The sequence below is a fragment of the Vespa crabro genome, chromosome 1, assembly GCF_910589235.1.
Source record: "Vespa crabro chromosome 1, iyVesCrab1.2, whole genome shotgun sequence".
Lineage (NCBI taxonomy): Eukaryota > Metazoa > Arthropoda > Insecta > Hymenoptera > Vespidae > Vespa > Vespa crabro.
The window spans coordinates 23,397,172-23,424,671 of NC_060955.1; the positions used below are offsets into that span (position 1 = coordinate 23,397,172).

Consider the following 27,500-nt stretch of genomic DNA (forward strand, 5'->3'; position numbering starts at 1 on the left):
TCAGAAGTTACAAATTAAAACTGTAAAATAATATTGATGAAAATTCCACGGATATAAAGTGTATGTATATGTGTTTTTCTAATCACTTAACTAATATGAGATTATTTAAATCATCTATACTGGAAAAATATTTATTAGACATTTTTTGTTTCACATATGAAGTATCTGTTCTTAAGAAATTTCGTTACTTCTTCGTAAATATATTATGAGACTTACATCGATGTACTCAATTTCTTTTTCGCCGATAAATCACGATGGTATCGTAGACGAAAATCTTCTATCGCTGTAAAACCTATTACTTGATGTCCACTTCCACTATTTTGTCGAGTTAGCAAGCGTCCTAAAAAAAGTAGATAGAACTACGTTCGTATCTATGTTTACTAATAAATATTACGACGATTTCATTTTGCCTCAAATTACAAATATAAGCAAAATAAATTCTTCGAATTACCTCTGATAATATCTTTTTTACAAAATTTTATTAATGGCAAGTAGGATTGTATAACCTAAAAAAAAATTTCATAACAGAAATTTATCTGTTTCGATTTAATATTACACCATCCTTCATGATTATTATATCCTGCTGTTTGATATTTTAATTAAAAAAAATAATATTGTAAAACACTAACCTTCATATTTCTTATACAAAATATTTTTTATACTAGAACTACATTCACCTACACTAACGACAATCACCTACACTGACGACGATGCTTTACGAACAGCTGATGAGTAAAATATACCAGTATCATTGATTAATTCATAGAGTTCTTTTGAAAGAAAAAAAAAAAAATCGAAACTTGTATAATACTTATAATATAACGCTTATAATATAACACTTATAATATAATATAACCTATATAATAATCTTATAATAAATATATTAAGCAGTAATTAAACGAAAGTAACACTGATTATCCAGGTCCAAGCAATCTTAGAAGTTACTGTTTAGGTTAGAAAAGAAAATTTAATTTATATTAATACACGCACACAAAATTTGGGTGATTGATCATTGTCGACGTTTACTCAATGAAATCCTATAGAAGACTGACTGATTACATCACTCTACATTACTATGAAAGTCGACCGCCTTTGGTTTGTTTACGATATAAACGAAATCGAACTCGAAAGATACAAATGACTTTGAAAGATTACGATTCAGTCGATCGTCGTATTTCGAAGAGAAAACATCGTAGTACTGTTATTCCGTGTTCGTTCTTTTAATTAATAATCTTTTTCGATTGTTTAATATTTATTTAAACAATTTTTAAGATATTTTTAATACTTTTAATATTTTAATATATAGCTTATTATTAATAGTAATTAATAATTGATAAAGATCCGTATAATTGTTTTAACAATAATGAATTTTTTTGTTTTTTTTTAACATTATTAAATCGAAATTAATTCACTGTGAATATAATCTAATTTTTTAATAAGATATTTCATTAGATTGTATGTTTGTATCGTATTATGTCAATCATTGTTACATTTTCTAGGTTAATGTCCGGCCTTTAACTTTCAATGATCGCCACTTGGCGTCGCTATTTTACCATCACAGCTGTGAACATGTTTCTAATCATATGATATTATCTTATCGACGTATCCCTTGATAAAATATATATGCATATATTTACCCGTTGATAGTAAAGAGGGCGTCTGCAGAATTTGTTAATGTTAACAAATTTGAGCTGGAAGTGGTAGGAAGTTCGAAGATTCTTGGAATTTCATTAAATACTACTACATACGTATTTACGTCGTTCCTTATGTTTTATATTTAGTATTAGATAAATTAATCATTTGTTTCTTTTCTTCAGTCAAATTCATTCCAACGAGTAACATAAGTTGACAATTATTTTATTAGATAGTTTTCTCATATGCATGAAATGTGACATACCAATAGTAATTACATTATTCAAACGTGAATGGTTTTTCTAAATCAAAGAAATAATAATATTGCTCATAGAAAGAGTTCTTTTTTAATGTCTAAATTGAAACATAGATAAATCATTTAATATATTATAATTAATCATGGATAAGTTAAGGAGAGCTTTGAGCGGTAAAGAAGAATGTGATGAAGAAAGTGGTATCATTACACAGGTAATAATATTAGCTTTTTGTTTCATTAATGAATATTAGCTCTAAGAATATATTTCCTATTTTATATGCATATAAATATATATTTATATACATCATTATTTCTATAATAATAAAATATTTATTATATTATTTGCTTACAATTTATAATGGAAGGCTGATGTTAATTTTGTGGTAAGTCTGTCTTTTCAAAAGAATGATTATCATTTATGTGTGACTTGCAAATTTATTTTATTATTTTTATAAGCATAGGATGTAAAAAAAAAAAATTAATAATTTCACTTTTATAGGTTATGGATCAAACAACACTAAGTTGGTCAACTCGCATAAAAGGTTTTGCAATTTGTTTTGTCATAGGCATTCTTTGCTCCTTCCTTGGATCATTCGCCTTATTTTTAAGAAAAGGACTCACAGTATTTGCAATATTTTATACATTAGGGAATATCATTTCGCTAGCAAGGTAGAGAGTATTGTACATAAAATTAGAAATACATATATTTTTTATTTTCATGTATTTCTATCCTAACAGTTTGTGTTGTGATAAAATATTGCTAGATCTTTTTATATTTAAATTGTTCTACTTTAATAGATAATTCTCTTGCAGTACTTGTTTTTTGATGGGTCCAGTAAATCAAATAAAAAAGATGTTTGCTGCAACAAGAATTATTGCAACTATTTTAGTATTCGTATCGATTGGTATAACATTATTTGCAGCTTTACATGTAAGTAAAACATGTGACATATTTGATCATTGGAACAATTATATGATTAAATTGTCTTTATGTTTTAGTTACACAATCCTGGTTTGGCTCTTATATTTATCATTATTCAATCTATAGCAATGACTTGGTATTCCTTATCATATATACCATACGCACGAGATGCTGTAAAGAAAACTGTTGAATCTTGTATCATGTAAACATGTATTGCTTAGAAAAGAAAAGAAAAAAAAATATCAAATACCATTGTATCAATCATATATATAAAAATCTGGAATTTCTGTACATATTCTTTGAATGTCTCATCATATTTGATATATTTTTAAAAATCAAAATATTGTTATATAAGGTATTATAAATATATTAATGAAGTGCGCACACATTTATTTATATAGCTTAATACATGTTTATATATATATATATTTGTGATTTGCGATTATAAGATAATAACGTTTGATATATTTAAAAATATTTTTCTATTCTTATAATGTAAATTATATTCACACACACACATACACACACAACACACATCAATCGTATAACCTTAATATAATAAAATTTTTTTATAGAATTATTCTCGTTATATATGAATATATAATTTTTAGAAATATATTAGAAAATTGTGTGAGAGATTTAAAGAATAAATTTATCTATTCTTTATATAGATTAGATATTAGATTCATTTAAGTTACTATATTAGTTTAATAGTATGATGTAAAAAGAAAAAGAAAAAGAAAAAAAAAAAAAATTAATTAAAATTGAAACGACGTTTTCCATCAAATCGAAAACCATAAGCGGCACTGTTAGGTGCATCAACTAAAGCAGGATTTCTGTAAAGATGAAAAGTTCCATGTAGATGTGCTGGTCTCGCAGCATTTTGTTCTTCAGCTTCTTTTCCCTTTAAATAAAATGCTTCAAATTGACCGCCAGGTAATAAGATATTTTTCAAAGATTTATCGTCTGGATCATAGGCAAGTGCTTGGATCATCAGACAACTGAAAAACCAAATGATCTATCAGGTTTGTATTGAAATAATACTATAACAATTAAAGATTGAAGTGCATATAAAAAAAAATACGAACTATCAACTTCATAACTTCTGATTCTTTATTAGATTCTTGTCAAAAATATAGTAGAAAATAAATTTATATGTATTCTTGTTAATTTCCTGCAATGATAATTATTATTTTATTAGCATTTTTATGATGATTATTTTTCCTCAGTCACATGAATGTCAACGTAATCTCATATATTAATTATTTATAGATTGTTAAGGTCTTTTTACAAAATACTTACGTACGTTTTATATTTGTAACGATGAGTTTACGATCGAACTGCCATAGTAAAAGTGAAAGTCGTGTCCTCGATTATTGTATCCGGATAACAATGCCGGAACATGTTTCTATGGGTCTGTATATTTTAACATCAATTTTCTTTAATATTTCTCTTTCATAGTTATTTTTATATATATGTATATATATGTGTGCATATATATATATATATATTTGGTTTTATATACAAATTTTTTCTCTCTTATTATTTTAATAAATATTTCAATATAAATGTAATTTTGCAATATAAATAAAAATGTCAAACAAAATTAGAATTGTTTGGACATCAATGAAATAATATTTTTACTCTCTTATTTTAAATTACAATAATGATAATAATAATAATAATAATAAAGTTGAAAATATAAAAAACATGATTTATATATTGACTATATTTTGGAAAACATCATAGTTACAAAACATTGGTGTTTTAAAACTAGATCGATGCTTAAGCAAATACAAACAGAAAACGGATACAATAAGTCTTAATGAATTTTTTTAAGCAAGTTATATTATTTTCAACGATTGAGGAAAGTTCAAATTACATATAAATTATTAATATTAACAACTTTGTTGTTTATTGAAATTAATTTTCTAAATACTTATGTGAAATAGACACAATTTACACGATCTTATCATTATTTCAGACGATACAAATATGTAGTAGTAGTGTAGTAATAGTAGTAGTTTAGTAACAGTAATATGGTTAAAAAAAAAAAAATAAGATAAATGGACGCATAAAACTCAAGTCAAATTACTATTTATTTACTTTAGAGAACAGCCACATCTTTTTATTGTGAACAATAAATTTTCGTTAATTACCGCATTAGAAAGAATATGAAACATAGCTTAACATTTGAAATAACATTTGTTACAGTAAAAATTTATTCTTTAACAAATGAGGAAAAAAATGAAAAAAAAAGGAGAAAAAAGGAGACAAAATGAGAAAAAAAAAATTAAAAAGAATGAGAAATAATAAGAAATAATGAGAAAAAATGAAGAAAAAGAAAAAAAAATTAAAAAAAAAAAAAAAAATAAAGAAAGAAAACAAAAATGTAATTTGTATAAAATCAGAGGCACAAAATTAAAAAGATGACACCAAGAGGGCAAACACCAAGTTTGCTTTTCCTAATGTATAAACCAACGCATTCTTGATTACATAAAGAAGCCAATCTCGAAGCCTAAGGTAACAATACTTTTCAATCTCTCTCTGAACACGTCTATAGCGCCCAGATACATACTATCTATTACTGAACCAAACCATCTGTTGCTATTTCTGTCTATCCTTTGTATACTTATCTTCTCAAAATTCTACTATTATCACTATTATTTTAAGCGTGACACCTTCATTGGATTATCTAACATAAAGCGGTAAAATATTGCTTCCTAAAATCTTAGAAAAAACGTCTGATTAGAATATTGTGCCTATATCTCGGTACTGTGTTATATAGTTTTTTTTTTTTTAGTTTTTTTTATTTTATTTATTTTTTTTTTTTATTGAAATATATATGTGTATATAATAAGGTATCCCACGAAGTATCAACAAGTGATAGTGACTGATACAGATAATTTAAGATGATAAGGTATTATATATTGATGAATGTGGAATTGCCTTATATAGTGGCATGGGTGGTTTGTCGATTAAAAACCATGGACTTTGAGTTGGTCAGGTTTGGCCAGACCTGACTTTGTTAACCACTGGCATATATTTTCTCGCTGGTCCCCCTGCAGCTGCAGCACCTCCCCGTACTCTGGGTGTTCAATTACTGTCCCATTGCAGGCGAACTCCTAGAAAATATTATATCCATTTTTCTTTTTCTTCTCTCTCTATCTCTTTCTTTCTTTTTTTTAAATATCAAAAACATAGATCTATAAATAGCCATTATCTTATAAATTTCAATCTCTCTTGATACATCAATCCTAATTAAGTAAACATTAATTAGTATACAAAACATTAGTTGTATGTCAGTATTGCAAAGAATATTAATTTTTATGTTAATATACATTCTTTAATAGCAAAATATTTTTTTTAATCTACCATTAATTTAAACATTTAAATGCAAAAGAAAAGTTGAAAAATATTTAATTTCATTCCTTAATTATTCATATCATATCTTTACAATGTATATAATTCTTGTGTATGAATGGTTATATTATCATAAAGTCATTATTCTTTGTCTGTTTATTTATATAACCTGCAGAAAATAATTTAACAGTATATCCCCAGATGATCCTTTTATAATAATTGAACAAACAATGATATTAATTTTGTGGTGTTGATAATCTTGTCAATTATTCTTAAAAGAAAAAGAGTAAAAAAAAGGAGGAGAAAAAAAAAAGAAAGAATCACATTGTAAACAGAATTAAAAAATTCATTAAACTATTAACTCACATTTAAATATCTGTATTTAAAGATTGTTAATATAGATATATTTTGTATATAATATCAATATAAATAAGAATCAATAATGCTTATATTAACTAATATGTACACGTTAAATATAAAAATAAAATTAGTTTACATTCTTATTGCCAGCTGTCAGTTTTCAAGGTTTATTTGCATCAATTCTATTTATAGAACTTTTTACGAAAATCAAAAAGAATGACTTCACAATAATAAATACAAAAACTAATAGCTCTGTAGTATAATATTTACCTTTTTACATGCTCGTACTATTTTTCTCAAGTCATATTCAGAAGAAAGCCCCTGTACCGTTGTTAAGGTCTTACGACCATTCCGCTGTTGGATCCTTATATGCACGAGACCGTCTTGGACATCATCATCTGAACCCTTGATTGCATCTGCAAAGGGGTCTAGAAAAACAAAAAAAAGAAAAGAAAAATATACATTAGATCATAATCAATCATTCATGACAGATCAAATTTCTTCAGAGTAATAACTATTCTGTTATCTCATATCAAAATGGTGCATATACACAGTTGTGATTACATATATATATATATAAAATATGTATATGTATGTATATATATATATATATATGTATACGTGATGTATATATATCATACATATATATATTATATATATATATATAAAATTATATTAAGAATTTTTTGTTCTTTTTCTTTTCTTCTTTCGTTTTCTTCTTTTCTTCTTTTTTTAGTCTTCAAAGTTCATCGATAAAATATAATGAAGAGGAAGAGAGAGAGAGAGAGAGAGAGAGAGAGAAAGAGAGAGAGAGAGTGAGAAAGTGAGAAAGAGAGAGAGAGCGAGAAAGAGAGAGAGAGAAAGAATGAAAGAAAAAAAAGAAGTAATTAAATATAAAAAATAAATGATATGAGGATATGAGAGAAGAAAATGTGAATAAATGAAATACATAATGTAAATGACTCGATTGCACACTATGATGCAAAGACGCTATCATCGCCATTTTGTCGTATCTATCTTGTCGAACAGCAAGGTATATTTGTAATATGAAAAATGTTATATTTACCGAATGTGTTGAGATTCTGGATGGACATACGACAAACAAAATATATCCCTCGGAGATATAGAACTGCAAATTGCAAGTGCAGTTGAAGAAAATGACGGATGACGTAGGATAACTGTGACACTGCGCAAGGGTACTGCCTAAAGCCGAAAAACATTCTACGGAGCCTGAATCAAACCGGAAGTTAAGTTCCATTTGTCATGAACCCCAATGGGTGGGGTTGCGCCTGCGTTCTTCTATTCACCCAGCATTTGCCGCATGATCAAAGAAACTCTTTGCCTGATTGGTCCAACGAAATTCTAGATACATAGGATATTTCTTTCAAAATATTACTCTGAGAACTTTATTCTCTCTCTCTCTTTCTCTCTCTTTCTTCCTCTCCTCGTTTGTATCTCTCTCTCTCTCTCTCTCTCTCGAATAAAATTGTTATAGCATTTATTTAAATATCTAGAATATTCTAAGGTTATGAGTATATCCATCGAATATTGAATATCTGATTTTTAATCGGAAACGATGAATAATAGTTTAGAAATTCAATTTAATTGAAATTTTTTAATAAAAAATTTGCCAACAATTTCTAATTAGATAATATTATTTGAAATAAATCTGTTATCTGTTTCTAATGATCTTGCACGAAATATTGGAGAATGCGCAAAAGCCGAAGATTGTTACAGGTGACTATTACTAATCAAAAAGTTTTAATAATTTTTTTTTTCTTTTTTCTTTTTCGCTTTTAATATGATAATAGGATTAGTAATGTAAATTTTTAGTATTTTCAATATTGATTTATCGTTAATTAGTAAATTATTTAATTAACGAATTAATACTGTTTATTAAAAAATTGTAATGTACATTTGTAATCCTTATATTACGTACTGTTTAAATGATTAAATAATACTTCACCGCGTTGATGATGAAAGATTATGCATATTTTTCTTTTTACGACATCGCGCATGCGCCGAAATAGTTATAAATATTATAAAATACACATAATCGTTTATTGTAATAAGATTTAAGTGTAATAAAATTTTATCGAAATATTTTTTTCTCCTCATCTTAAATATTTTATTTAATACGTCAGTTATTTTATATAATGTTTTTAATAATCATTCAAATATGCTGTCTAATATGAATTTAGAAATAGGTTAATCAGTAGTTATACTTCAGCCGTATTAAATATTCCATTGAGAATCTCTTCATAATAAGTTATATTACGCACATCAATATGAGAATTATTTTTAAATCATATCAAAAGTTGCTGTCAAAGTATCCAGTGAGAACTCAAGCAGTACAAGCTGGTAATATTAAATAGTATTCCTTTTTTGTATTGGTTTTACTATATTTTGTTTTTTTTCTTCTTCTTTTTTCCTCTTTTTCCTTCTTTTTAATTATCGTTAAACTTTCTTAACAATGCAGGTATTTTAATGGGACTAGGTGATCAATTAGCACAAAATTTCGTAGAACGAAACAAATTTAAAGATTTGGATTTTGCAAGAACTGGTCATTTTATTAGTATTGGCTTTTTTATAGCTGTGAGTAGAGCAAAACTTTATTTAAAGAAGTGCTATAATTTATGACAATTGTAATGAATATTTTATAAGTAAAGATGAAAGTTGTTGGAATATTTTTTTTTTTTATATAACTTTTTTTTTATCAGGGTCCAGCAACTACAACATGGTATCGTATATTAGATAAATATATTGGTTCGAAAGGAGGTGTTGTAGTTATGAAGAAAGTTTTATGCGATCAACTGCTCTTTGCTCCTTCCTTTTTATCTATTTTACTCGTTTCTATCGGATTGTTACAAGGGAATGATATTGATAGTTTAAAACACAAATTGAAAACTAATTACTTTGAAATACTACTAAACAATTATAAGGTAACAAATATTTCTTTTCTTCTAAATTATTATAATACATTTAAAATTTATTATCATTTAAATTAATCATATATATATATATTATATGAAATTGAATTTTTTAATTTTTATTTTTTATTCTTTTAGATTTGGCCTATGGTACAGTTAGTCAATTTTTATTTTATTCCATTACAGTATCAAGTATTACTTGTACAATCAGTTGCATTGTTATGGAATACATATATTTCCTATATAACCAATACAGGAAATAAAATACAGAACTACAACACAGAAATAAAATAAGTATGAAAGATATTTCTAAACTTGAAAATCAACGTACATGGATTTTCTTATGGGACTTAATAATAAGTATCTATAATGAAATTAATATTTAAAAAATTAAAGCATTTATCGTTTTTATTTATTCTCATAAATAAATAAGAATGAGAGTCTATGGTTAGTATGAATTAGATGACGATTCTTTAAATTGCTAAGATGAAACAAAACATCAAAAAAATTTAATGTACAATTTTAAAAATGATTGTGATACTATTATTACTTGTACATTCCAATAAAGATTTTATGTATCTGTATTACTTATATAATATATTATATAATATATACATACTCAGTGATATTTTGCATGTTCTTATAAATATATACAAAATCATGATTAATAAAAAATCTTAAGCAAATGCAAAAGTATATTGAAATAAGGCATTATATTTTCAATTTTTATAATTATTTATATTTATCCTTTCGAAAAATTTAAATAGTTATGAAAATTGTATAATTACAGGATAGCTTTTAATTCTTTTTATTAATTATGCATTATATGTCTTCCAGATGTAATTCTTTTTATAAAGTTAGCACCACAATAAATACCATATTGTTATTATAAATTGAATATGAAAAATTAAGCAAAAATTAAATTTGTTTAATTACATATGTTACTTTCTAACAGTAACTTAGATTTTAATTATATAATTTTCTATATAAATATGAATATAAAAACAATATTATTTTTTTTTTATTGTGTAACACATAATACACATTTAGATCTCGGTATACTATTAAGAATAGTCATAGACAATATTCGTGATATAACTTTTATATAAAAAAAAACAATTCGAGTTAGATAAAAACCTTGAAAAGAGGGAAGTACTTTCTTTTTGTAATCGTTCTTCTAACTTTCTTTTTTTTTTCTTTTTTTTTTTTTTTTTCAATTCAAGTTCATTTTGGTAGACAAGTTCCTGAAATAGAAACGCTAGATAGAATATTATAACATCTTGATTTAATTTTCACAAAAAGATATTACAAGTGTTTACAAATATCAATGATAATGTTAACCGTTTTATATGTAAAAAAAAAAAAAAAAAAAAAAAAAAAGAAAAAAAATGAAAAAAAAAAAGAAAAAAGAAGATAATATTATTTTACATTTCATATAATCAATCTAATGCAAGAAAGAGGACTATTTCTCGTATTGTTGCCTATTATAATTTTGGAGATTTTTAAAAACATATATGTTGAAAATGCATTTATATATCTAATCTAGTCATCAATATTTACAACTAATAATATACATAAAAAATGTGTGAATATATCATACAAATAAAATTAAATAAAAAGATATTTTCTTTTCTTTTCTTTTTTTTTTTTTTTCTTTTTTTTTGTTCTTTTGTCAACTATAAATATGCCTTAACTTTATGCCTCTGGCTGTATTTGTTATTTGATTATGTATAGCAAAATTTTCAAACCTGTACGCGTTGTACTATTAAAAAAGTAAGTTCTTCGAAGAACCTTCAAAGCATATACATCTGTTAGTTTTTTCTTTCTTTTTTTGTTTTGTTCTTTTTTTGTTTTTTTTTTTTGTTTTTCTTTTTTTCTTTTTATGTAATATGTGAAATGTAACAGATGGAGCTTATTAATCAAAAGCTACACAATAATTTCCTTTTGCAAAAATGTTTCAATATCTACTCGACAAATAGGACAACGCTTGTTGGTGCACAACCATTGGTCGACGCAATCTATGTGAAATAAATGCATACATGGAAGCCTCCTGCAAGAAATAAGAAAAGAATCAATATTTAATTCAATAAAATTGGCACGATTATATTGGAAGAAAAAAAGAAAAAAGAAAAAGATAGTATAAAATAAAATTTACCTCACACTTTCGCAATCTTCAAATTCTGATAAACATATTGTACATTTTTCAATTGCATCTTCACCATTTTCTACTTTTTTCACCTAAAAATAAAGAAAAATTTCATTTGTTAATACCATTCGTATGAATCATCTATATTAATTAAAAGAAATGGAAAAAAGAGAAAGAAAAAAAAAAAAAGATGAAATAAAAAAGAAAAACAGAAAATCATTTTTTTACCCGTTTGTATTTATGTGGGAATGTATGATTTTCGATAGATTCTTGGGTGGCACCATAACTTATATGAGCCATACGCCGTAGATCAACGATTCGCATGTAATTTTCAAGACGTGCAGATATATGCCTTGGTTGATGTAGTATTAAATCTGGTAAACCTGTTGTAGGTGGTAACGTATTTCCACGTGTTATAGATGTATGCTGTATACAAATGTATAAAAGATTTATATCAAACATTGTTTATTAAAGACACATTGTATATTACAATTAAAATTTACACATCAAATCTTAAGACTTACCAAATTTGGAGAGAAACTTATGTGAAGATGATGCATACGTGAAGGCATTATATGCACATGATGCATACGCTGAGGTATTTGTGGATGTGTATCGTAATGATACATATGATGATGAACATGTTGATGAACTGGTATTGATGTCATCATATCCTGAGAAGGTTCCATTTCTTCTACATCACTTAAATGATTTACCTGCACATATGTATGTGTGTATATAAACATGATATATATATATATATATATATGTATATCAATTTATAAGTATTATTATGTTCTTTTTTTACCATCATAGTTGGTGCACAAGTAGGAGCAAAATTTGGTGGTCCTCTTGCTTCTGGATGACTGTAAACAGTCGGTTGTTGGGGTGGTGGCAAGACTCTAGATGGTAATAATCGTGGTGGTATAAGAGAAGGTGAAATATAGTTTTCAGCAAATGGAACAGCATCATTTCCATTACAGTGGGTATTCGAATGAATATGAGTTGGTGGAAAACAATTTCTATAAGAATGCTCATGCTCTGTGGTTTGGTTTAAGTGCGTATTTGATGGCATACAACTGCTACTTAAAAAAGAAAAATAATTAATATTATTAATTTATCAAAAGATAACAATTGTATAGAAAATTTGAAAGAAAAAAAGAAATAAAACTAACGCATGATGCGACGAAGATCTTGGATAAAGTCTTCTTCTGTGAACCTCTTGAACACGTTGTTGGTTCATCCATAATCTTTCTTGTACAGGATGCATACGAGAAGATGTAGTACCTGTTGTTGTATCTATAAATTATATATATGTACATATATATATATATATAGTATATAATTTATAGAATTAAATATGTGAAAAAGTAAAACAAATTTTTACCTCCTAGCGTATTATATCTTGAATGAAATGTTGGAGTTCGATAACGATAATACATATGTCGATTGTGATACATATGTGTTCTATGATGTGCAGCAGGATTATATATGCAAATAAAAAATATTTCAATTATAACATTGTAATGAACTAAATAAAATATAACAAAGAAATATATTTGTTCAAGATTTTTGCAAGACATATAAACGTATTTATATCAAGACAATAAAAAGATAACTATATTATATGAATGTTACAATTTACCTTTGAATATGTTCTCCTGTCCATGGATTTACTGGATTGTTAAATGATGTAGATGAAGATGGTGGTTCTTCATCAGATTCTGCGGTTAAGTCAACCAAAGTTACTGTACGATTTTCTTCGTTGTCATTTTGTACAGAATTCTAGAAATAATAATAATAATAATAATAATAATAATAATAATAATGGTATACAACGAAGTTATAAGAAAAATTGATGTTTGTTTTACTTACTTCGTTATGATTTACAGTTCCAAGAACTTCTATAGATCCATCTTCATCGTCACTATCACTACTGGATGACCAGTCTAATTGTAAATCTGGTGCTGATGGGGCATCATCAATTCCTATTTTTGAAAAAATGAAAAGTTTCATTTAACATAAGTAAAAGATAGTAAGAATTTAAAAGATCATATATAATAATATCTTATAAAGTGTATAATAATGATGATTATACTTGATGAATGAGCGATATTTGTATGTGCTTCTTGAGAATTTATTACAGCAGATAAATCAGGGTGACATAAATTATTAGATTCATTGACATTTCTATTTTCAACAGTCTGTAATAAAGCTCCATTAACACCATTAATATGTTCTGGTGATATCACGGAACTGTAAACAAAGTTAAAGAATATATATCATCTTTAGATATTAGAAATTGGAGTTATTAATCATTATCAATCTATTTATACATATGTTACCTGTTAGAATTGTAATAATCTGATGTCCTAGATGGTCCAGCTATATTGAAGTTATCTACTTGTTGATCAGTTCTACGTTTTTGTTCATCATTCTCTTTTTTTTTATGCTTCACAGATCCATCCTGATCGTGTAAAATTCTTTTATGTCTATAAGTGTCACCAGTTCTATCTTCTCTTGTACTATTTAATTGTCGTGCAACCGATTCTTTCTTAAAAGTTCTTTCTTGTCTGTTTTGGCACATATCACAATTTAAAGTATCAGTTTGCCAATATTCATTGGAATTACCATTTGTATCAGATGATGTAATGTAGCCTCCGAACATAAAGCTATTTTGTGAATTAGCATGGGCCGTATTATTATATGATTCCATAGGTGTTACCTCTGATTCTTCGATGTCACTTTCTGCAAATAAATGTTCGTATTCCATCTCATTTCCTAAAAAGATAAAAATAATAAAATTTCATTGCTTTACAAAGAAAAAAAAAAAAAAAAAAAAAAAAAAAACAAGAAAATGAATAAATAATGTAATACAATTTTTGGTGGATATGTCATTACCAGAAGTAAAACGAGATTGTGGAGATGGATCGACTGTAGATGAGAATGCTGTATCAAATATATCAGCTAAGGACGTAGAATTAGCTTCTACTGATCCAGTCGTTGATTCTCCGTTAAATAGATCAGCCTGCTGTTCCTCTACTTTACTTTTATGCCATAGATTTTCTGAATTTGAACTATCTTCCATTCTATAAAATAAAGAAAAAAAAAAAAAAAAAACCTTAATAACATATCAAAGTTACATAATCTATAAATAAATCTTTATAGAACGTACTTTGCAAAATGTTCAGATAAAAGGCCAGCTTTCTTAATTATTCATCTCATTAGTTTTTAGCTTTCATTTGCAATAAATCAAACGTTAGACAGAAAACACGTATGTATCACATTTTATTATTACATATAATCGACAATAAATATATTAATTCAGTATATTAAATTGAATTATGATCTTTCCGTGTATGTACTGGATCATTTCTATTTCATTATCAATTTGAAAAGCACAGGAAAAATATTAACGAGTACTGAAAATATAAACATTTTATTTCTACAATATCAAAGAAAAAAAAGAAGAAGAAGAAGAAGAAGAAGCTATTTACGGTGATTCTTGTTTAATGAAGTCAAAGTAATTATAATCAATCAAGAAAAATGAATCATGTTGTATATTAATAAAGAAATTAAAAGTTAAAGAAAAAATTATAAGGAATATTATGAAAATATATACTTTATCTAAGATTTTAAATAAGATAATAATTTTATATCATATTATTATTTTTACAAAAGTATCTCTTGGAAATATCTAAAAAAAAAAAAAAAAAAAAGAAAAAGAAAAAGAAAAAGAAAAAAAAAAGAGAAAAAAAAAGGTTAAATAATAAACGATGATTACTGATTAACTTAAAAAAAAAAAAAAAAAAGATATAAATATACCTTGCAGAGGCCCTTATAAAATGTGGAAAGTAACTTTCACCACGCCATTTTCATCAAATATAATTTAGTTACTTTACAAATTGTATTCTCGTTCTACACACACTAACATTGAATTCTTTTTTTTTTTTCTTTCTCTTTCTCTCTCTCTCTCTCTCTCTCTCTTTCTTTCACTCTACCTATCTATCTATCTCTCTATCTCTTCTATACAGTATGATTATATCTAAATATCAAGATCTACATTAGAATTTAGAAAAAGAGGTAAAGGAACTTCGAGTGTCAATAATAACATCAAAAGCAAAATGAACTTCTGTAGACCCGTTTCTTTGGTAATATACATTTGGCAACTATGATATCATCAAACTGTAACTTTTATCATAGACGTGATATATAACAGTAGATCTTTCGTATTATGAAATTTCTTACCTCGGATAAACTGAAATACCGACGTGAATACGAACTTCGTTAGGAGGTATCGAACGTCGTTAGAATATATCGAACGTTTAGACCATGAATATGATGTTGACACATAATCAACTTCAAGATGTTCCGAAATTAAAGCTTAGACCAAAGGAATGAAAAATTTTGAAGGAAACAAAACAAGAAAAAGAAGAAAAAAAAAAAAAAATTACTAAAAATAGAAATTTACCATACTCTCGATCAAGTCTCTCTCTCTCTCTCTCTCTCTCTCTTCTCGTTATTCCCCCCCCCGCCGTCATCGCTATTTTCATCTCGGTGGTTTGGGTTTTTTTCATATATTTATTTATTTCTTATTTTTTGTTTTTTTTTTGGTTTTTTTTTTGTTTTTTTTTTTATTATTTTGGCACCAACATTTACCTACGGCATAAATTATATATATATATATATATACATATATATATATATATATATAATTATTATTTGATATACAATAATTAAGATTAGTAGATGCGTACGTACGTACACTGTCGTTTAATATTACGTGGAGTGTTATTAATAATAAAAAAAAATTCGTAAAATACAATACTTATTATTATTATTATTATTATTATTATTATTTATCGATATATTTCGATAAATCCAATTAACAGTATTATAATAAGAAATATATAATTATTTCTTTCGTTTGAACGAATAGTTCTTTTTGTTTGTTTTTTTTTTTTTTTTTTTTTTTTTTCCCCCAATAACTTAATACTTCATTGTATATTTTCATTGCTTGCGAATTATATATGAATCATTGTTATTTCATTTAACTTATTTACAAATTTTCATTTTCATTTTATTTACACGAATTGTTTTTTTCGTGGAATATGATCTGTTACAATTTTTGTAAGATTTAGTTCGAATAATTCAAACATTGTCAGAGGAACCTTGAATAAAATCCTAAGCGTTCGTTTTGTAATAATTATTGATTTCAGTTCGATTCAATGAATATTTGAAAGAGTGCTTTGATGGTTATGGGGGAAAAAAAGAAAAAAAAGAAAGAAAAAATTAAGTATAGAAATAATTTCAAAGTTACATTTTGATATAGGAATTTGTTCGTCTAAGAAGGAAGATCCAAAAGTTAAAGATAAATGATCGATAGAAAAGATCATAAATATTGTAATTATATTGTTGTAAGAGATAAAATTTAATAGATTCAGGAATAACGACGAAATTTGATATCAACATTTGATATATTATCATATTTGATAAAACGTGGATTTTAAGAAGATCGATCTTTATAATTCTGTCGAATTTTACAAGAGACAATTATTGTTGAAAAAAAAAAAACATAAAAAGAAAAAGATTTCTATGAGTTATAAAAATGTTCAATAAAAATTGAACATTGAAAAAAATGATAAAAGATATTTTGAACCGATTTATTCAAGTTCGAAACAATTTGAATTCAAATTGCATTTATGGTAAATTAATGAAATATTAAATCATTGATCGTGTAGTAACTATGATATATGGGGGATATGTCGTCAATAATATGACGGGAGATTTGATCAAGGATGATATTTTAAAGAGAGATGCTTATTTAAAGATTTTAATAAAACAGGCATTAACAATCTGGAAGAGATATAATTGGTAATAATTTTTAAATATTTATCCAAAATATAAAGTTAAAATCTTTATGAATTATTTAAAAAAGGATTAGAAAATGAATTTGAAAATAATGGAATGGTCAGGTTAATTGTCATCGATCGATTTGAATTCAATTGAAAAACTATGGGATCGTTTGGATAAACAGGTTAAAAAATGATATCCAACTTTTGGGAAATTTTGCGAGCTAAAAACAATATCGAAAGTGAGATATTAGAAAATTTATTAGCTAGGATGTTGCAATTCGTTAACACGATCATAAAAGCACGCGGTGTCTATATAGACGAAAAGAAAAAATATATACTTTTTTTTTTTCTTTTTTGTTAATATTGGTGAAAAATATTTATTGAATTATCATTAAAATATGTTTTCTTTTTTTTTTTTTTTTTAACATTGTAAAAAATAATATATTTTTATAAAAACGAATCGAATTTATCGAAGGATTTCATAATTTTTTTTTTTTTTTTTCACGCGATTATAATCATAAGGAAAATGTCCATGTAATTATGAGCGGTAATGTGTAAATATATGTAACATCATTATTATGTCCATTGTATATGTATTTATTAAGAGTATATTTATTTATATCTTAATATCATTTATATTACTAAATGTGTATCTTCTTTTTTTTTTTTTCCCCCTTTTCTATAATTAATATAGAATATCTACAATGCTCTATAAGGATTAAAATATATAAAATATAAAGAAACATAGCATATTTATATACTAAATAAAATTAAATTCATAATTAATTATGTTCTTGATAATACCACATATAGTCACAGCGTATTTTAGTTTACTTTAACAAATTAATTGAGATAATATTGTAATATATTTTCAAGTGCTTCTTGGTTTTCTGGATATTTTGTTGAGGTCTCTTCGTTTGGTACATAATGCGTTCCTTTAAAATAACTAAAGTAACGTCCAATCTCATAATGATTTACCAATCTTGGCTTTGAAGGAAATGATAACAAATCTATTAAAAGAAAGATAAGGATATTGTTTATAACAAATAGAATACTTAAATTATATATTACAATGATTATGAATATTATACCTTGAGGTATGTAACGAGATGATCCATCATCAACTAAAGCATTATAATATGGCTGTTCCAAATTTGTATATTCTTGCAATTGATTACGCGAATCGAAAGGATCATAAGGCTTATCCCATCCTGTTATTACGCATAAATTATCATCCGTTTTATGGGTCATTATTAAACCAACGGCATATTTTACATTTGGCATCCTCCATTTCGGTTTTGTCTCTTCCTAAAAATGATAATAAAATTGCATTAAATTCTGATAATTAATTTTATAAATACGTATGCATGATCTTTGATATATAGTCGAATAAATTTAATTAAGATATTAGATAATTAACATACATACTTCTGGTTTACAAGGATTCCGAATCATTTGTAACATTGGTTGAATTAAATTTGCTTGTTCTCTCATTTCTAAATCCTAAAATGTTAGATTAATTCGTGTTAAATGAAATTCAATATTTTTATTAGATTAGAAAGAAAATATCACATTTGCTTAATGCAATACTTTCTTTCTTTCTTTCTTTTTTTTTTTTTTTTTTTTTTTGTAAAACTTCAATTAACCTTTTGCATATTTTGCAACATTAATTCTGATATATCCATATGATGAATCATATAAAAACGACCCAAGTTTAGAATAGTAGTTCTGTCGTAAGGTTGCATCATGTAATTCAATTCTAAAGCAGAACGTATGCGTGATGCTCTACCATTTAAATGGATGTGTTGTCTTGCTGCTATATCTAGATTATATGCCATTCTTTTTACAACCTTTTAATCAATGAAGAAGATGTAAATACATTATAAGCATCATAAAATTATTTCTTTTTTCAATTTATTATGTTGAAAATTAGATTTATAAAGAAATCATGATATAGACCTCTACAGCAGTTGCAGGATTATGTAAATTATACTTTGCTATCGGACATTTAGAAATCCCACTAATTTTAGGGCAATTCTCTTTAGTTAAAAATTGACCACCATTAAGCACATCAATATAAAAGCTTTCTATACTTTCTGGTTCTGTAACATTACTAAAGGAGAAGTTATGAATTTATAAAAAAAATTTATTCAGTATAATATTAATTTTTTTTTCTCTTTTTATTATTTTAAAATATCATAGTAATAAGTAATTTGAAAATTAATAATTACTATTTTTCTTTCCATCGTAACAAGAAATGTGATGGAAAACTAACAGGCTCGCATCGTACTCCAAGACGTCTTGCAATACTTTCAAATATGATTGCTAAAATCATTGGAATTCCATGTTTACCTTCCAAAACCTATATTTTAGAAAGATATATTTTTGTTTTGTTTTTGAACAAATATATTATATGATATATTATCTCTTTTAAAAAACATACCCTGTCGATAAATGAATTTTCTGAAGAATAATACATTTCGCTACTGCCATAGAAACCTAAATTTTGGAAAAGTACTTCGCACAGAGCTTCCATGATCTGCCTTGTTTCTGAAGTACTCCATTGATTATCATTGATATTTCTATGTTTCCAAATTAATAATTGTTCTGCAGATAATGAAAATATAGAATGCTTAGGGTATTTTTCATATAACAAATTTTTCGTTTGATTAGCTATATCATCGAGTAACGAGGAAATATAGGAATAAGAAATATGTCGTTCTGGTTGGCTCCATTGTGCTACTATAGTTGCACCTTTTTCTAAAATTTGTTCATCTGGTGGAAAATTAATAAATCTTTGCCATTCTTCCGTTAAATAATTCTGCCTTAAATATCGAAGTACTATGAAGGCATAATATCTATGTGTTAAATTACTATCTCTGTAAAGAAAAAAAAAGAAAGTAAAGATTTTTAAAATGGTATCAATTAAAAGTAATATACATTTAGTTAAAGTATTACACAATACAAGTAACTCACACAATAGGACGGTTGATAAGACTGATGAGTTCATCAACAAGAAAATGATAACTTAATTGATGGGCGCCTTGTTCTGGACGAAAAAGAGGATCAAAATATCTTAATTCAGAATGAGATAATTCTTCTCTTTTGTAATGTTTGGTGGACATTAAAGACAAATGTTGCATTAAATTACGTCTTATTGTAATACTAATTTGTATTTCATTTAACCAGTTAAATACTTTTAAATCGAAACTATTTTCTTTATAATGTTCCTTCAAAAGGGGCCATCTATACAATAATAATTAATAATAATTTATAATAATAATAATAATAATAATAATAATAATAATAATAATAATAATAATCAATAATTAATGTTAAATAAAAAATAATATTTTTGAGACATTAACAAGTTTTCCAAACGCAAATATAATATTAGTAATTATAATATTAGCCTATGATATAATACCTTTGAAAATATTTAACTCTCCATAATTTATTGTTATCTTTGACAATTTGATAAAAATGCTTGCATGTTATTGAGAATCTGACAATATCTAGAAACGTAATATTTGGATCTTCTAAAATATATTCAATTATTTCTCCTGGTAGAAGTGTTATAATATATGCAGCCATTTTTCGTATCGTATCTTAAGATTATTCATTAATAAAAAAACTGTAAGAATTTAATGCACATTTATTTAATCCACTGAACCGATTTGAAATGACGTAGACTGCTAAAATAAAATAAATCTACACGTAGAGGAGTAAACATTTTCTAACGGCACAAATACTAAATATTACTACTTCATATTAGTCCTAAGAGCTTATTAGATAAGACAGATTATAATATACATCACCATCAAGCGATCAAGAAGAGGATTACGTTATCGGCCATACATTAAGAGATTTATTTTCTATTTCTTATGATTTTATATATTTTAATTTGAACAAAGAATGACCTTGGATCATATCATATGTTTACATACATAAACATTGTAATATATGTTTATCAATTTGATTGAAAATGTAAGGTTAGATCACATGATTAGAATTAACCAATAAGAGATTCTTATAAAACGTCCAATTATATGAGGGCAGCCATGTTAGCTTTTTCATTCGCGCGATATAAAATAACATCATTTTGTTTGTATCTATCCAAATGAAAATATCGTAGCTCGAATATTTTATCTCTCATAAATTTTACGAAAGTAATGAATTTAATTATTCAGGTATTATTATTAGATTATTTTTGCATAATGTCAGTGTTAGTATGAATGTACAAAAGTATTGTTTACAAAATAAGTATTACTAATTAATAGTTTTCTTAGTACATACATAACGAGCATGTATAATTAATCAATTTTTAATGAATGTTACATTATTTGTTTTAAACATCATTGATTTTATTCTTTTACAATTCATTTACTTACCGACGGCCGATAATTTTATAAATGTAGCATGAATTTTCGATCATTAATATTCAAGCATTATTTTTTTTTTTCTTTTTTTTTTTTTTTCGTGGTTTAACAATTTTAAAGGACATTAAGAACGAAGGTATATTTGAAGAAAATATATATAATCGATGTTTTATTTAGTTCTAAAATAAAAAATTTATATGTATAAACGACGCATAAATATTTTAACACCAATAATTAGGAACACTTTTTGAGAAAACAATTGAGAAAACACGCCGATAGATAGCGCTGCGACACGACGTATATACGTGAAAGTAAAATTCTTCGTTATATCGTTCGACGTTATTTATAATTAATTATTCGAATTATTTTATTATAAATAAAAGAAAAAGAAAAAAGAAAAAGAAAAAAGAAGAAGAAAAATTATCTCATATATAGCCAAATAATAATTTGTTCAAATTTTTAGAATATAATTCATTAAGGATGATTCAAAATCAAAAAGAAAAAAGGTATAAAAAAATGAGTATTCATTTTAAAATAAAATCTACGTGGACTCACCTTTACATCGCGTGGCGTCACCTGTCAACGTGCGATAACAGCTTTATTGTTTGTGCTTGTCATTAAAGAGATAAAAAGAAGTATGTATATATCGTGTGGGCTCGGAGTAATACATAACCATGTACATATGTACATAATCCATCTTTAGACTTGCAATTATATTATCGTCGTAAGATAGTCAATGTTTGATTTATTTCACATTGGAAGTGTAAGTTTAAGTTTAGGAAGAAAGAGAGAGAAAGAGAGAGAAAGTGAGAAAGGTAGAGAGGAAAAGAGAAAGAGCGAGAGCGAGAGAGAGATAGAGAGAGAGAGAAATAGATAGAAAGAAATAGATAGAGAAAAAGAACAAATTAATTGATTTTTCAAAAGAAGATAGTATAACCATGGTGTACTCTTCTGTAATCTAATGTCATTGCAAAAGGACAATTACCCTTGGCCATAATATGTATTAATTGAAAGAAGATAAACGTATATAAACAGAAAGTGTGGGCGGGGGCGGGGGGTTTGAAGAAAAAGAAAAGGAAAAAAAAAAAGAAAAAGTCCAAGTTTGTGGATCCAATCGTACGAAAATTCGAAGGAGAAATTTTTTTTCTAATCTTTTATCGCGAATGGAAGAAAAATGACGATATCTGTCGCATGTTTAGTAAGTCTATTATCTTGTAAATGTATTATTTGATTAGTGCCAAATCTTGTAATAGTGCCAGCCTTAGCTTCTTAATGTTAGTAACAAATATTAAACTGTATTCGTAGTTCTTATTATAGAACTATATGTGAACCAATTGAAAACGATTCTATCGCGTAAAACAGTCAAACGTCATTAAAAGCGGCAAATTTTAAATTGTATTGATTGTATTTTTTCTAAGATTTTTGTTCTTCGCGATACAGTCTTCTTTTGTCTTTCCTTTTTTGCTTTTCCTTTCTTTCTTTTTTTTTTTATGTAATGTTTTGTTTTTCTTTTAACGGTCAACTAAATTAATTCAATTAAGGTAATTTATAGGTTAAGTTCTCAATGAATGGTGAAAAAGAAGATTAGAAAAGATGTTATGTTTTTAAGTTATATTTTTTGTTTTATTTTATTATTATTATTATTATTATTATTATTATTATTATTATTATTGTTATTGTTATTGTTATTATTGTTATTGTTACTATTACTATTACTATTATTATTGTTACTACGTACATAGTACAATAGAAACGATCAAAATTTGAACATATATCTTTTATGTTTATCATTCATTTTTGTCACTTCTATGTCTAATTACATTATTTCATGGATAAGAAGCTTATAATTAGTGCACGAATATTATTTGAGTTGTGTTATGCATTTCTTACATATGTATGTGTGTGTGATCTGACAAAGTATTTAGTATTGATCTGCTACAAGAGGAATTTGAAATTTGTAATAGTTCAATAATTTTTTATTTTGACATTACTTGTAGTAATTAGTAGATAACATGTAATTAATACTTAGATCGATGGTGCAGGTTTATTAATTATTTTCTTGGAAAAACTTTTAGAAAATTTTGAGGTTATATCGTTAAATATTATCTTTGAAATTACTTTCATTTGTTTTTCTTTTTTCTTTTTTTTTTTTTTTTAATTTAAAAACAAATGCTTTTATAAGATGTCAGTATTATATACGTAATGTAATTATTAGAGTTATAAGTCGTATTAATTATTATAAAATTATTTTTTTTATTAGTGAAAACATAAGACATGGTTTGGATGTAGTATATCCAATACATTGGCAAGTATGTTTAATGCAGAGCCTGAATCTGTCTCTGAGGGTTGGCATACATACGAATTACCTAGCACAATGATCCCTAATGCAAGCTCTGGAATGGACGACGAAGATCATTTTTGCAAGCTTATATTGTATAAAGAGATTAAGGATTCCAGGTATGAGATTGTATTGAAGAAAAGTACACAATTATCGTATAACTTGTAGTATTTTTCAGAGTTCGTATATGGGATATTATAATACTAGTGCCGAATTTATTATTTCTTCTATTTATTGCTATAAGATTTAACAGAGCAAGGCTTAAATTACGTGCAACGAGTAGTCCAATATTTTTAGCATTTTATGGACTTGTTATTTGTAACGTCGTTATATCAGTAATACGGTGTGTCGTATCAATGACAGTTAACGCTGCAGCTACAGTTGGTGGTAAAGCCGACAAAGTGCTTTGGGTTACGGTTAGATTTTTTTTATTATCTACAGAGATGAGTGTAGTAATATTTGGTTTAGCATTCGGTAAGTTCATTTTTATTATTTACTTACTAAAAGCAATAGAATTTTTCATCTATTTCAAACTGTAGACACTTTGGATTAATTTTTTAGGACATTTGGATAGTCGATCGAGTATTCGTAGAGTATTACTCGCCACATCTTTTATCGCTTTAGCGTTTACTATAACTCAAGGGACTTTAGAATTAGTTTTACCAGACGACACATTCCATATTCCAAGTAGAGACTTTTATGTATTTGGCCATGGTGGTATGATGTTTTGGTTTTGCAGCAGTCTCGTTTTTACTACGGTAATATTTCTTTCATAATAAATGATTAATCTTTATACTTATTTACAATTTATTTTCATTGTTAATAATTATATTTCTTTAGATATATCTTTTTATATTGATATTACCGTGGACACGATTAAGAGAACGTTTAGCACTTCCGAGTAAGTTGGAAATTGAATGTCTCAATGTAATATAATGTTGAATATAAATATTTTAATGACGTGTTATTATAGCACGGAAAAGCTTTTACGTTTATGCTGGCACATTGGCCACAATGGATTTAGTACAATCAATTGGTGCAGGTTTTTTAACTTACACACAAAATCCCGTTGGACTGTGCATTGTAGATTTTACTGCAGCAGTCTATTTAACTCTCTTTACGCCATTGGTATATCACACTTTCCTATCAGAATTCCTTGGGTAAGTTTTCCCCTTCTCACCTTTCTTTTTTCATATTAATTTTAGAAATTTTGTAGTTCGTTATAGAAATGTAATTTATCGTTTTAGGGTCTCGCAACCTTCTATAATGTTCTCTTACAAAGCACAAGTTGACGATGCAATGGACGAAGACACTGTATCGCTTCCTCATCAACAAAGTTTCTCATCGTTAAAAACTGACAGCGATTACATCTATCAGGTCCATACTCCGTCTATTCACATGCCCCTGTATGATCCTCAGGCATCATCCACTACAATGCATAGGACTTCTCTCTATTCCTTAACATCTGCGAAGGATTCTAAATATAATACTACTAATCCTTATGAATCACAGGTCACATTACATAGATCATTTGGTATTAAAAATTTCGCTAGACGTTTTAGTGCAGAAAAAAGTATAGATGATTTCGCACATTATCCTTTAACAAAGTCGGACAGTGTAAGCCATATTCAAAAGGGTTCATTGGATATTAAATTTTATAATCCGATGTTAAAAAATGATTTATCTTATAAAATTAAACTTGGCACAGCCAAGAGCGTCTCTAATTTAATATCATCCGCAAATACCGCCAGTAATTTTATTTATAATCCTCGAACGAATAGCAGCAATTCGAATCTTTTTTTTCCAACAAAAAAAATTCATTCGGAGAACGCTTTAACAGTTTTTACATCCTTTGACAAAGAATCATCGAATGATTTATCAGTTCGAAAGAACGAATTAACTGATAAATATTTCAAATCTTTTTCTGAAAAATCTTTAGATATTTTAGATTCTCCTCTGTTAGGGGATGATAGATCGCAGAATATATTAAATAAAGATAGTTGTATTAAAAGTAAAAGCGAAATTAGATTGGAGAAGGATAAAGATTTAGAATCTATTCAAGGACGATCGGAAAATCGATTACTCGATATTTCGGATATTTCGAACGTAAAGAAAAATCTAATATCAGAGACTATGCCGTTTTCAACGGCTAACATAATCAATATTAATTCTAATGTTTCAAATGAAAAAGAATCTGCTGGTTTAAATCAATATTTGTCATCGTTAACGTCAACCAAATGTGAGAAACTTATTAAGAAGCAATCTGAATCTTTATATACGCAGACAGACTCTTTGTAAATAATTTATGTACTAACTTTTAGACGACTATATCAGGATTTTAATATATAGTTTGTATATAGTAGTAAATAATTTCATGATCATATATATATATATATATATATATATATATACATATAGATAGAGAGAGAAAGAACTTTATTGATTTGATTGATTTTGATATATATATATATATATATATTGAAATATCGTAGTATAATAGGTTAATTGGTAATTAAGTATAATATTAAAAACTATTAGTATCAATGAGATGTCAAATGCGTTTGAAAATTTGTATACACGTGTGCGTTATGTATGTGTGGGGGATGCGCGTTTGTGTAGATATATATATATATATATATAGCATGATTATAGGAAATGCTCTTAATTAAACAAACTTTAATGTAGTCTATATATGCACTTGGTTTTAATTTATTTATATATGTATGTATATTATAACTTGGTTATGCCTTATTATTAACACATTTATTTTATTTTGATAATGAAACTCTCTATTCGTATTCAACTAAAGCGATATAATAAAAACAAATTAGTCGTGTGCTTATTTTTTTTGTTTTTTTTTCTTTTTGTTTTGTTTTGTTTTGTTCATTAATCACAAAGTAAAGTGTTAATGCATTAGTAAAAGCTATGCTTTGCTGGATGCACTCTCTGCTTACGTATATCACACGCAATTAATTTCTAAAATGTTAACTTTTACAAATTTGATAATCTATATTATGTATGCCACACGCATAGATAATTTGTCCTAATTAATTAATTAATTAATTATTATTATATGATATTTTTATTGTAACATTATTAAGAGAACATAAGTTTTATTATGGATAGATATTCTTTTTCTGTTTACAGAATCACAGTGTTTACGACTCGACCCAATTCGACACGAATACAACACCAGTGAATCCATTGTACGCAGCATCTCTACAAAGTCCAGATAGCATTACTGGTTACAGTATAGACAGTCAAGAGGCACAGAATCAAACTAATGGTTATCAACAATGAAGTATCATCTTTAATTAAT

General features: G+C 26.2%; 8 protein-coding genes across 31 annotated transcripts in view; 4 read left to right on the forward strand and 4 right to left on the reverse strand.

Moving 5' to 3' along the window:
• Window positions 1-273, forward strand: part of LOC124422389 — a 4,268-nt gene extending 3,995 nt beyond the window's left edge. The window contains exon 8 of the mRNA XM_046958776.1: window positions 1-273. This exon is cut by the window's left edge and continues 270 nt beyond it. Coding sequence (XP_046814732.1) covers window positions 1-18 — 18 coding nt within the window. The 3' untranslated portion in view covers window positions 19-273.
• The window catches only part of LOC124422393 (tyrosine--tRNA ligase, cytoplasmic), an 11,957-nt gene extending 10,842 nt beyond the window's left edge, over window positions 1-1,115 (reverse strand). The window contains exons 1-4 of one of the 3 annotated variants that reach the window (XM_046958799.1): window positions 991-1,115; window positions 630-725; window positions 452-506; window positions 217-340 (exon numbers count right to left, since the gene is read on the reverse strand). In XM_046958799.1, the coding sequence (XP_046814755.1) occupies window positions 217-340; window positions 452-506; window positions 630-635 (185 nt within the window). In that variant the 5' untranslated portion in view covers window positions 636-725; window positions 991-1,115. Of the gene's footprint in view, window positions 1-216; window positions 341-451; window positions 507-629 lie in introns of all 3 variants that reach the window. The other 2 variants (XM_046958791.1, XM_046958808.1) reach the window with 2 other exon arrangements.
• Window positions 1,116-1,160: 45 nt separating this feature from the next.
• LOC124422444 (vesicle transport protein SFT2B) lies at window positions 1,161-3,101 on the forward strand. 3 transcript variants are annotated; one of them, XM_046958885.1, is made up of 6 exons: window positions 1,161-1,210; window positions 1,500-2,100; window positions 2,254-2,271; window positions 2,388-2,557; window positions 2,702-2,819; window positions 2,888-3,101. In XM_046958885.1, exons 2-6 carry the CDS (start codon window positions 2,032-2,034, stop codon window positions 3,014-3,016), a joined length of 504 nt encoding a protein of 167 aa, XP_046814841.1. In that variant the 5' UTR covers window positions 1,161-1,210; window positions 1,500-2,031; the 3' UTR covers window positions 3,017-3,101. The 3 variants fall into 3 exon arrangements, with proteins under 3 accessions (XP_046814841.1, XP_046814858.1, XP_046814850.1); XM_046958902.1 differs by lacking the exon at window positions 2,254-2,271; XM_046958894.1 differs by lacking the exon at window positions 1,161-1,210 and having other exon boundaries at window positions 1,342-2,100.
• A 1,420-nt stretch (window positions 3,102-4,521) lies between these two features.
• LOC124433127 (eukaryotic translation initiation factor eIF1) lies at window positions 4,522-7,787 on the reverse strand. The gene is made up of 3 exons (XM_046982781.1): window positions 7,600-7,787; window positions 6,804-6,961; window positions 4,522-5,935 (listed from the first exon to the last, which is right to left on the reverse strand). Exons 1-3 carry the CDS (start codon window positions 7,751-7,753, stop codon window positions 5,789-5,791), a joined length of 459 nt encoding a protein of 152 aa, XP_046838737.1. The 5' UTR covers window positions 7,754-7,787; the 3' UTR covers window positions 4,522-5,788.
• A 201-nt stretch (window positions 7,788-7,988) lies between these two features.
• Window positions 7,989-10,054, forward strand: LOC124433116 (protein Mpv17). Of its 3 annotated transcripts, none has more exons than XM_046982760.1 (4): window positions 7,989-8,270; window positions 9,013-9,128; window positions 9,254-9,475; window positions 9,602-10,054. In XM_046982760.1, the coding sequence occupies exons 1-4, from the start codon at window positions 8,219-8,221 to the stop codon at window positions 9,755-9,757; spliced, it is 546 nt and encodes a 181-aa protein (XP_046838716.1). In that variant the 5' UTR covers window positions 7,989-8,218; the 3' UTR covers window positions 9,758-10,054. The 3 variants fall into 3 exon arrangements, with proteins under 3 accessions (XP_046838716.1, XP_046838725.1, XP_046838705.1); XM_046982769.1 differs by lacking the exon at window positions 7,989-8,270 and adding an exon at window positions 8,422-8,894 and having other exon boundaries at window positions 9,650-10,054; XM_046982749.1 differs by lacking the exon at window positions 7,989-8,270 and adding an exon at window positions 8,560-8,894.
• A 283-nt stretch (window positions 10,055-10,337) lies between these two features.
• Window positions 10,338-16,007, reverse strand: LOC124433044. 7 transcript variants are annotated; one of them, XR_006944425.1, is made up of 15 exons: window positions 15,435-15,819; window positions 14,785-15,031; window positions 14,511-14,698; window positions 13,955-14,390; window positions 13,708-13,865; window positions 13,485-13,597; window positions 13,255-13,394; window positions 12,997-13,076; window positions 12,785-12,908; window positions 12,418-12,694; window positions 12,134-12,325; window positions 11,838-12,035; window positions 11,619-11,701; window positions 11,212-11,513; window positions 10,338-10,707 (listed from the first exon to the last, which is right to left on the reverse strand). XR_006944425.1 is itself a non-coding variant. In XM_046982573.1 (14 exons), exons 3-14 carry the CDS (start codon window positions 14,695-14,697, stop codon window positions 11,390-11,392), a joined length of 2,112 nt encoding a protein of 703 aa, XP_046838529.1. In that variant the 5' UTR covers window position 14,698; window positions 14,785-14,844; window positions 15,858-15,999; the 3' UTR covers window positions 11,087-11,389. The 7 variants fall into 7 exon arrangements, 6 of the variants coding, with proteins under 6 accessions (XP_046838529.1, XP_046838537.1, XP_046838515.1 ...); XM_046982573.1 differs by lacking the exons at window positions 10,338-10,707; window positions 15,435-15,819 and adding an exon at window positions 15,858-15,999 and having other exon boundaries at window positions 11,087-11,513; window positions 14,785-14,844; XM_046982581.1 differs by lacking the exon at window positions 10,338-10,707 and having other exon boundaries at window positions 11,087-11,513; window positions 14,785-14,844.
• Window positions 16,008-18,132: 2,125 nt separating this feature from the next.
• Window positions 18,133-21,405, reverse strand: LOC124433109 (F-box only protein 21-like). Of its 3 annotated transcripts, none has more exons than XM_046982737.1 (10): window positions 21,283-21,405; window positions 20,892-21,156; window positions 20,441-20,710; window positions 19,908-20,343; window positions 19,696-19,826; window positions 19,424-19,577; window positions 19,111-19,314; window positions 18,893-18,967; window positions 18,556-18,772; window positions 18,133-18,474 (listed from the first exon to the last, which is right to left on the reverse strand). In XM_046982737.1, the coding sequence occupies exons 2-10, from the start codon at window positions 21,056-21,058 to the stop codon at window positions 18,308-18,310; spliced, it is 1,821 nt and encodes a 606-aa protein (XP_046838693.1). In that variant the 5' UTR covers window positions 21,059-21,156; window positions 21,283-21,405; the 3' UTR covers window positions 18,133-18,307. The 3 variants fall into 3 exon arrangements, with proteins under 3 accessions (XP_046838693.1, XP_046838682.1, XP_046838673.1); XM_046982726.1 differs by having other exon boundaries at window positions 20,892-21,159; window positions 21,283-21,402; XM_046982717.1 differs by lacking the exon at window positions 21,283-21,405 and having other exon boundaries at window positions 20,892-21,245.
• An 871-nt stretch (window positions 21,406-22,276) lies between these two features.
• The window catches only part of LOC124433069 (transmembrane protein adipocyte-associated 1 homolog), a 5,480-nt gene continuing 256 nt past the window's right edge, over window positions 22,277-27,500 (forward strand). Inside the window, exons 1-8 of one of the 10 annotated variants that reach the window (XM_046982705.1) lie at window positions 22,307-23,041; window positions 24,104-24,300; window positions 24,360-24,655; window positions 24,743-24,939; window positions 25,022-25,082; window positions 25,155-25,341; window positions 25,429-25,558; window positions 27,329-27,500. The exon at window positions 27,329-27,500 is cut by the window's right edge and continues 256 nt beyond it. In XM_046982705.1, the coding sequence (XP_046838661.1) occupies window positions 24,155-24,300; window positions 24,360-24,655; window positions 24,743-24,939; window positions 25,022-25,082; window positions 25,155-25,341; window positions 25,429-25,558; window positions 27,329-27,481 (1,170 nt within the window). In that variant the 5' untranslated portion in view covers window positions 22,307-23,041; window positions 24,104-24,154 and the 3' untranslated portion in view covers window positions 27,482-27,500. The other 9 variants (XM_046982668.1, XM_046982684.1, XM_046982640.1 and 6 more) reach the window with 9 other exon arrangements.

Bases quoted from the DNA above. Each gene is read 5' to 3' on its own strand.
- LOC124433044 (XM_046982600.1), bottom strand. From the start codon at position 14,697: ATGGAAGATAGTTCAAATTCAGAAAATCTATGGCATAAAAGTAAAGTA. The intron at 12,695-12,784 runs GTTAGTTTTATT...TTCTTTTTTAAG, and splicing joins AGATCTTCGTCGCATCATGC to TAGCAGTTGTATGCCATCAA. The intron at 11,702-11,837 runs GTAAAAAAATGA...CTTTATTTTTAG, and splicing joins TCCCACATAAATACAAACGG to GTGAAAAAAGTAGAAAATGG.
- LOC124433127 (XM_046982781.1), bottom strand. From the start codon at position 7,753: ATGTTTTTCGGCTTTAGGCAGTACCCTTGCGCAGTGTCACAGTTATCC. The intron at 6,962-7,599 runs GTAAATATAACA...TTGTTTTTCTAG, and splicing joins CCAGAATCTCAACACATTCG to ACCCCTTTGCAGATGCAATC. The intron at 5,936-6,803 runs GTAAATATTATA...AATATTTTCTAG, and splicing joins TAGTACGAGCATGTAAAAAG to GAGTTCGCCTGCAATGGGAC.
- LOC124433116 (XM_046982749.1), top strand. From the start codon at position 8,822: ATGAGAATTATTTTTAAATCATATCAAAAGTTGCTGTCAAAGTATCCA. The intron at 9,129-9,253 runs GTGAGTAGAGCA...TTTTTTTATCAG, and splicing joins GTATTGGCTTTTTTATAGCT to GGTCCAGCAACTACAACATG. The intron at 9,476-9,601 runs GTAACAAATATT...TTATTCTTTTAG, and splicing joins TACTACTAAACAATTATAAG to ATTTGGCCTATGGTACAGTT.
- LOC124433109 (XM_046982737.1), bottom strand. From the start codon at position 21,058: ATGGCTGCATATATTATAACACTTCTACCAGGAGAAATAATTGAATAT. The intron at 20,711-20,891 runs GTATTATATCAT...ATTATTGTATAG, and splicing joins AGAGTTAAATATTTTCAAAG to ATGGCCCCTTTTGAAGGAAC. The intron at 18,968-19,110 runs GTTAATTGAAGT...CTAACATTTTAG, and splicing joins TGTTGCAAAATATGCAAAAG to GATTTAGAAATGAGAGAACA.
- LOC124422444 (XM_046958885.1), top strand. From the start codon at position 2,032: ATGGATAAGTTAAGGAGAGCTTTGAGCGGTAAAGAAGAATGTGATGAA. The intron at 2,558-2,701 runs GTAGAGAGTATT...ATTCTCTTGCAG, and splicing joins AATATCATTTCGCTAGCAAG to TACTTGTTTTTTGATGGGTC. The intron at 2,820-2,887 runs GTAAGTAAAACA...TTTATGTTTTAG, and splicing joins CATTATTTGCAGCTTTACAT to TTACACAATCCTGGTTTGGC.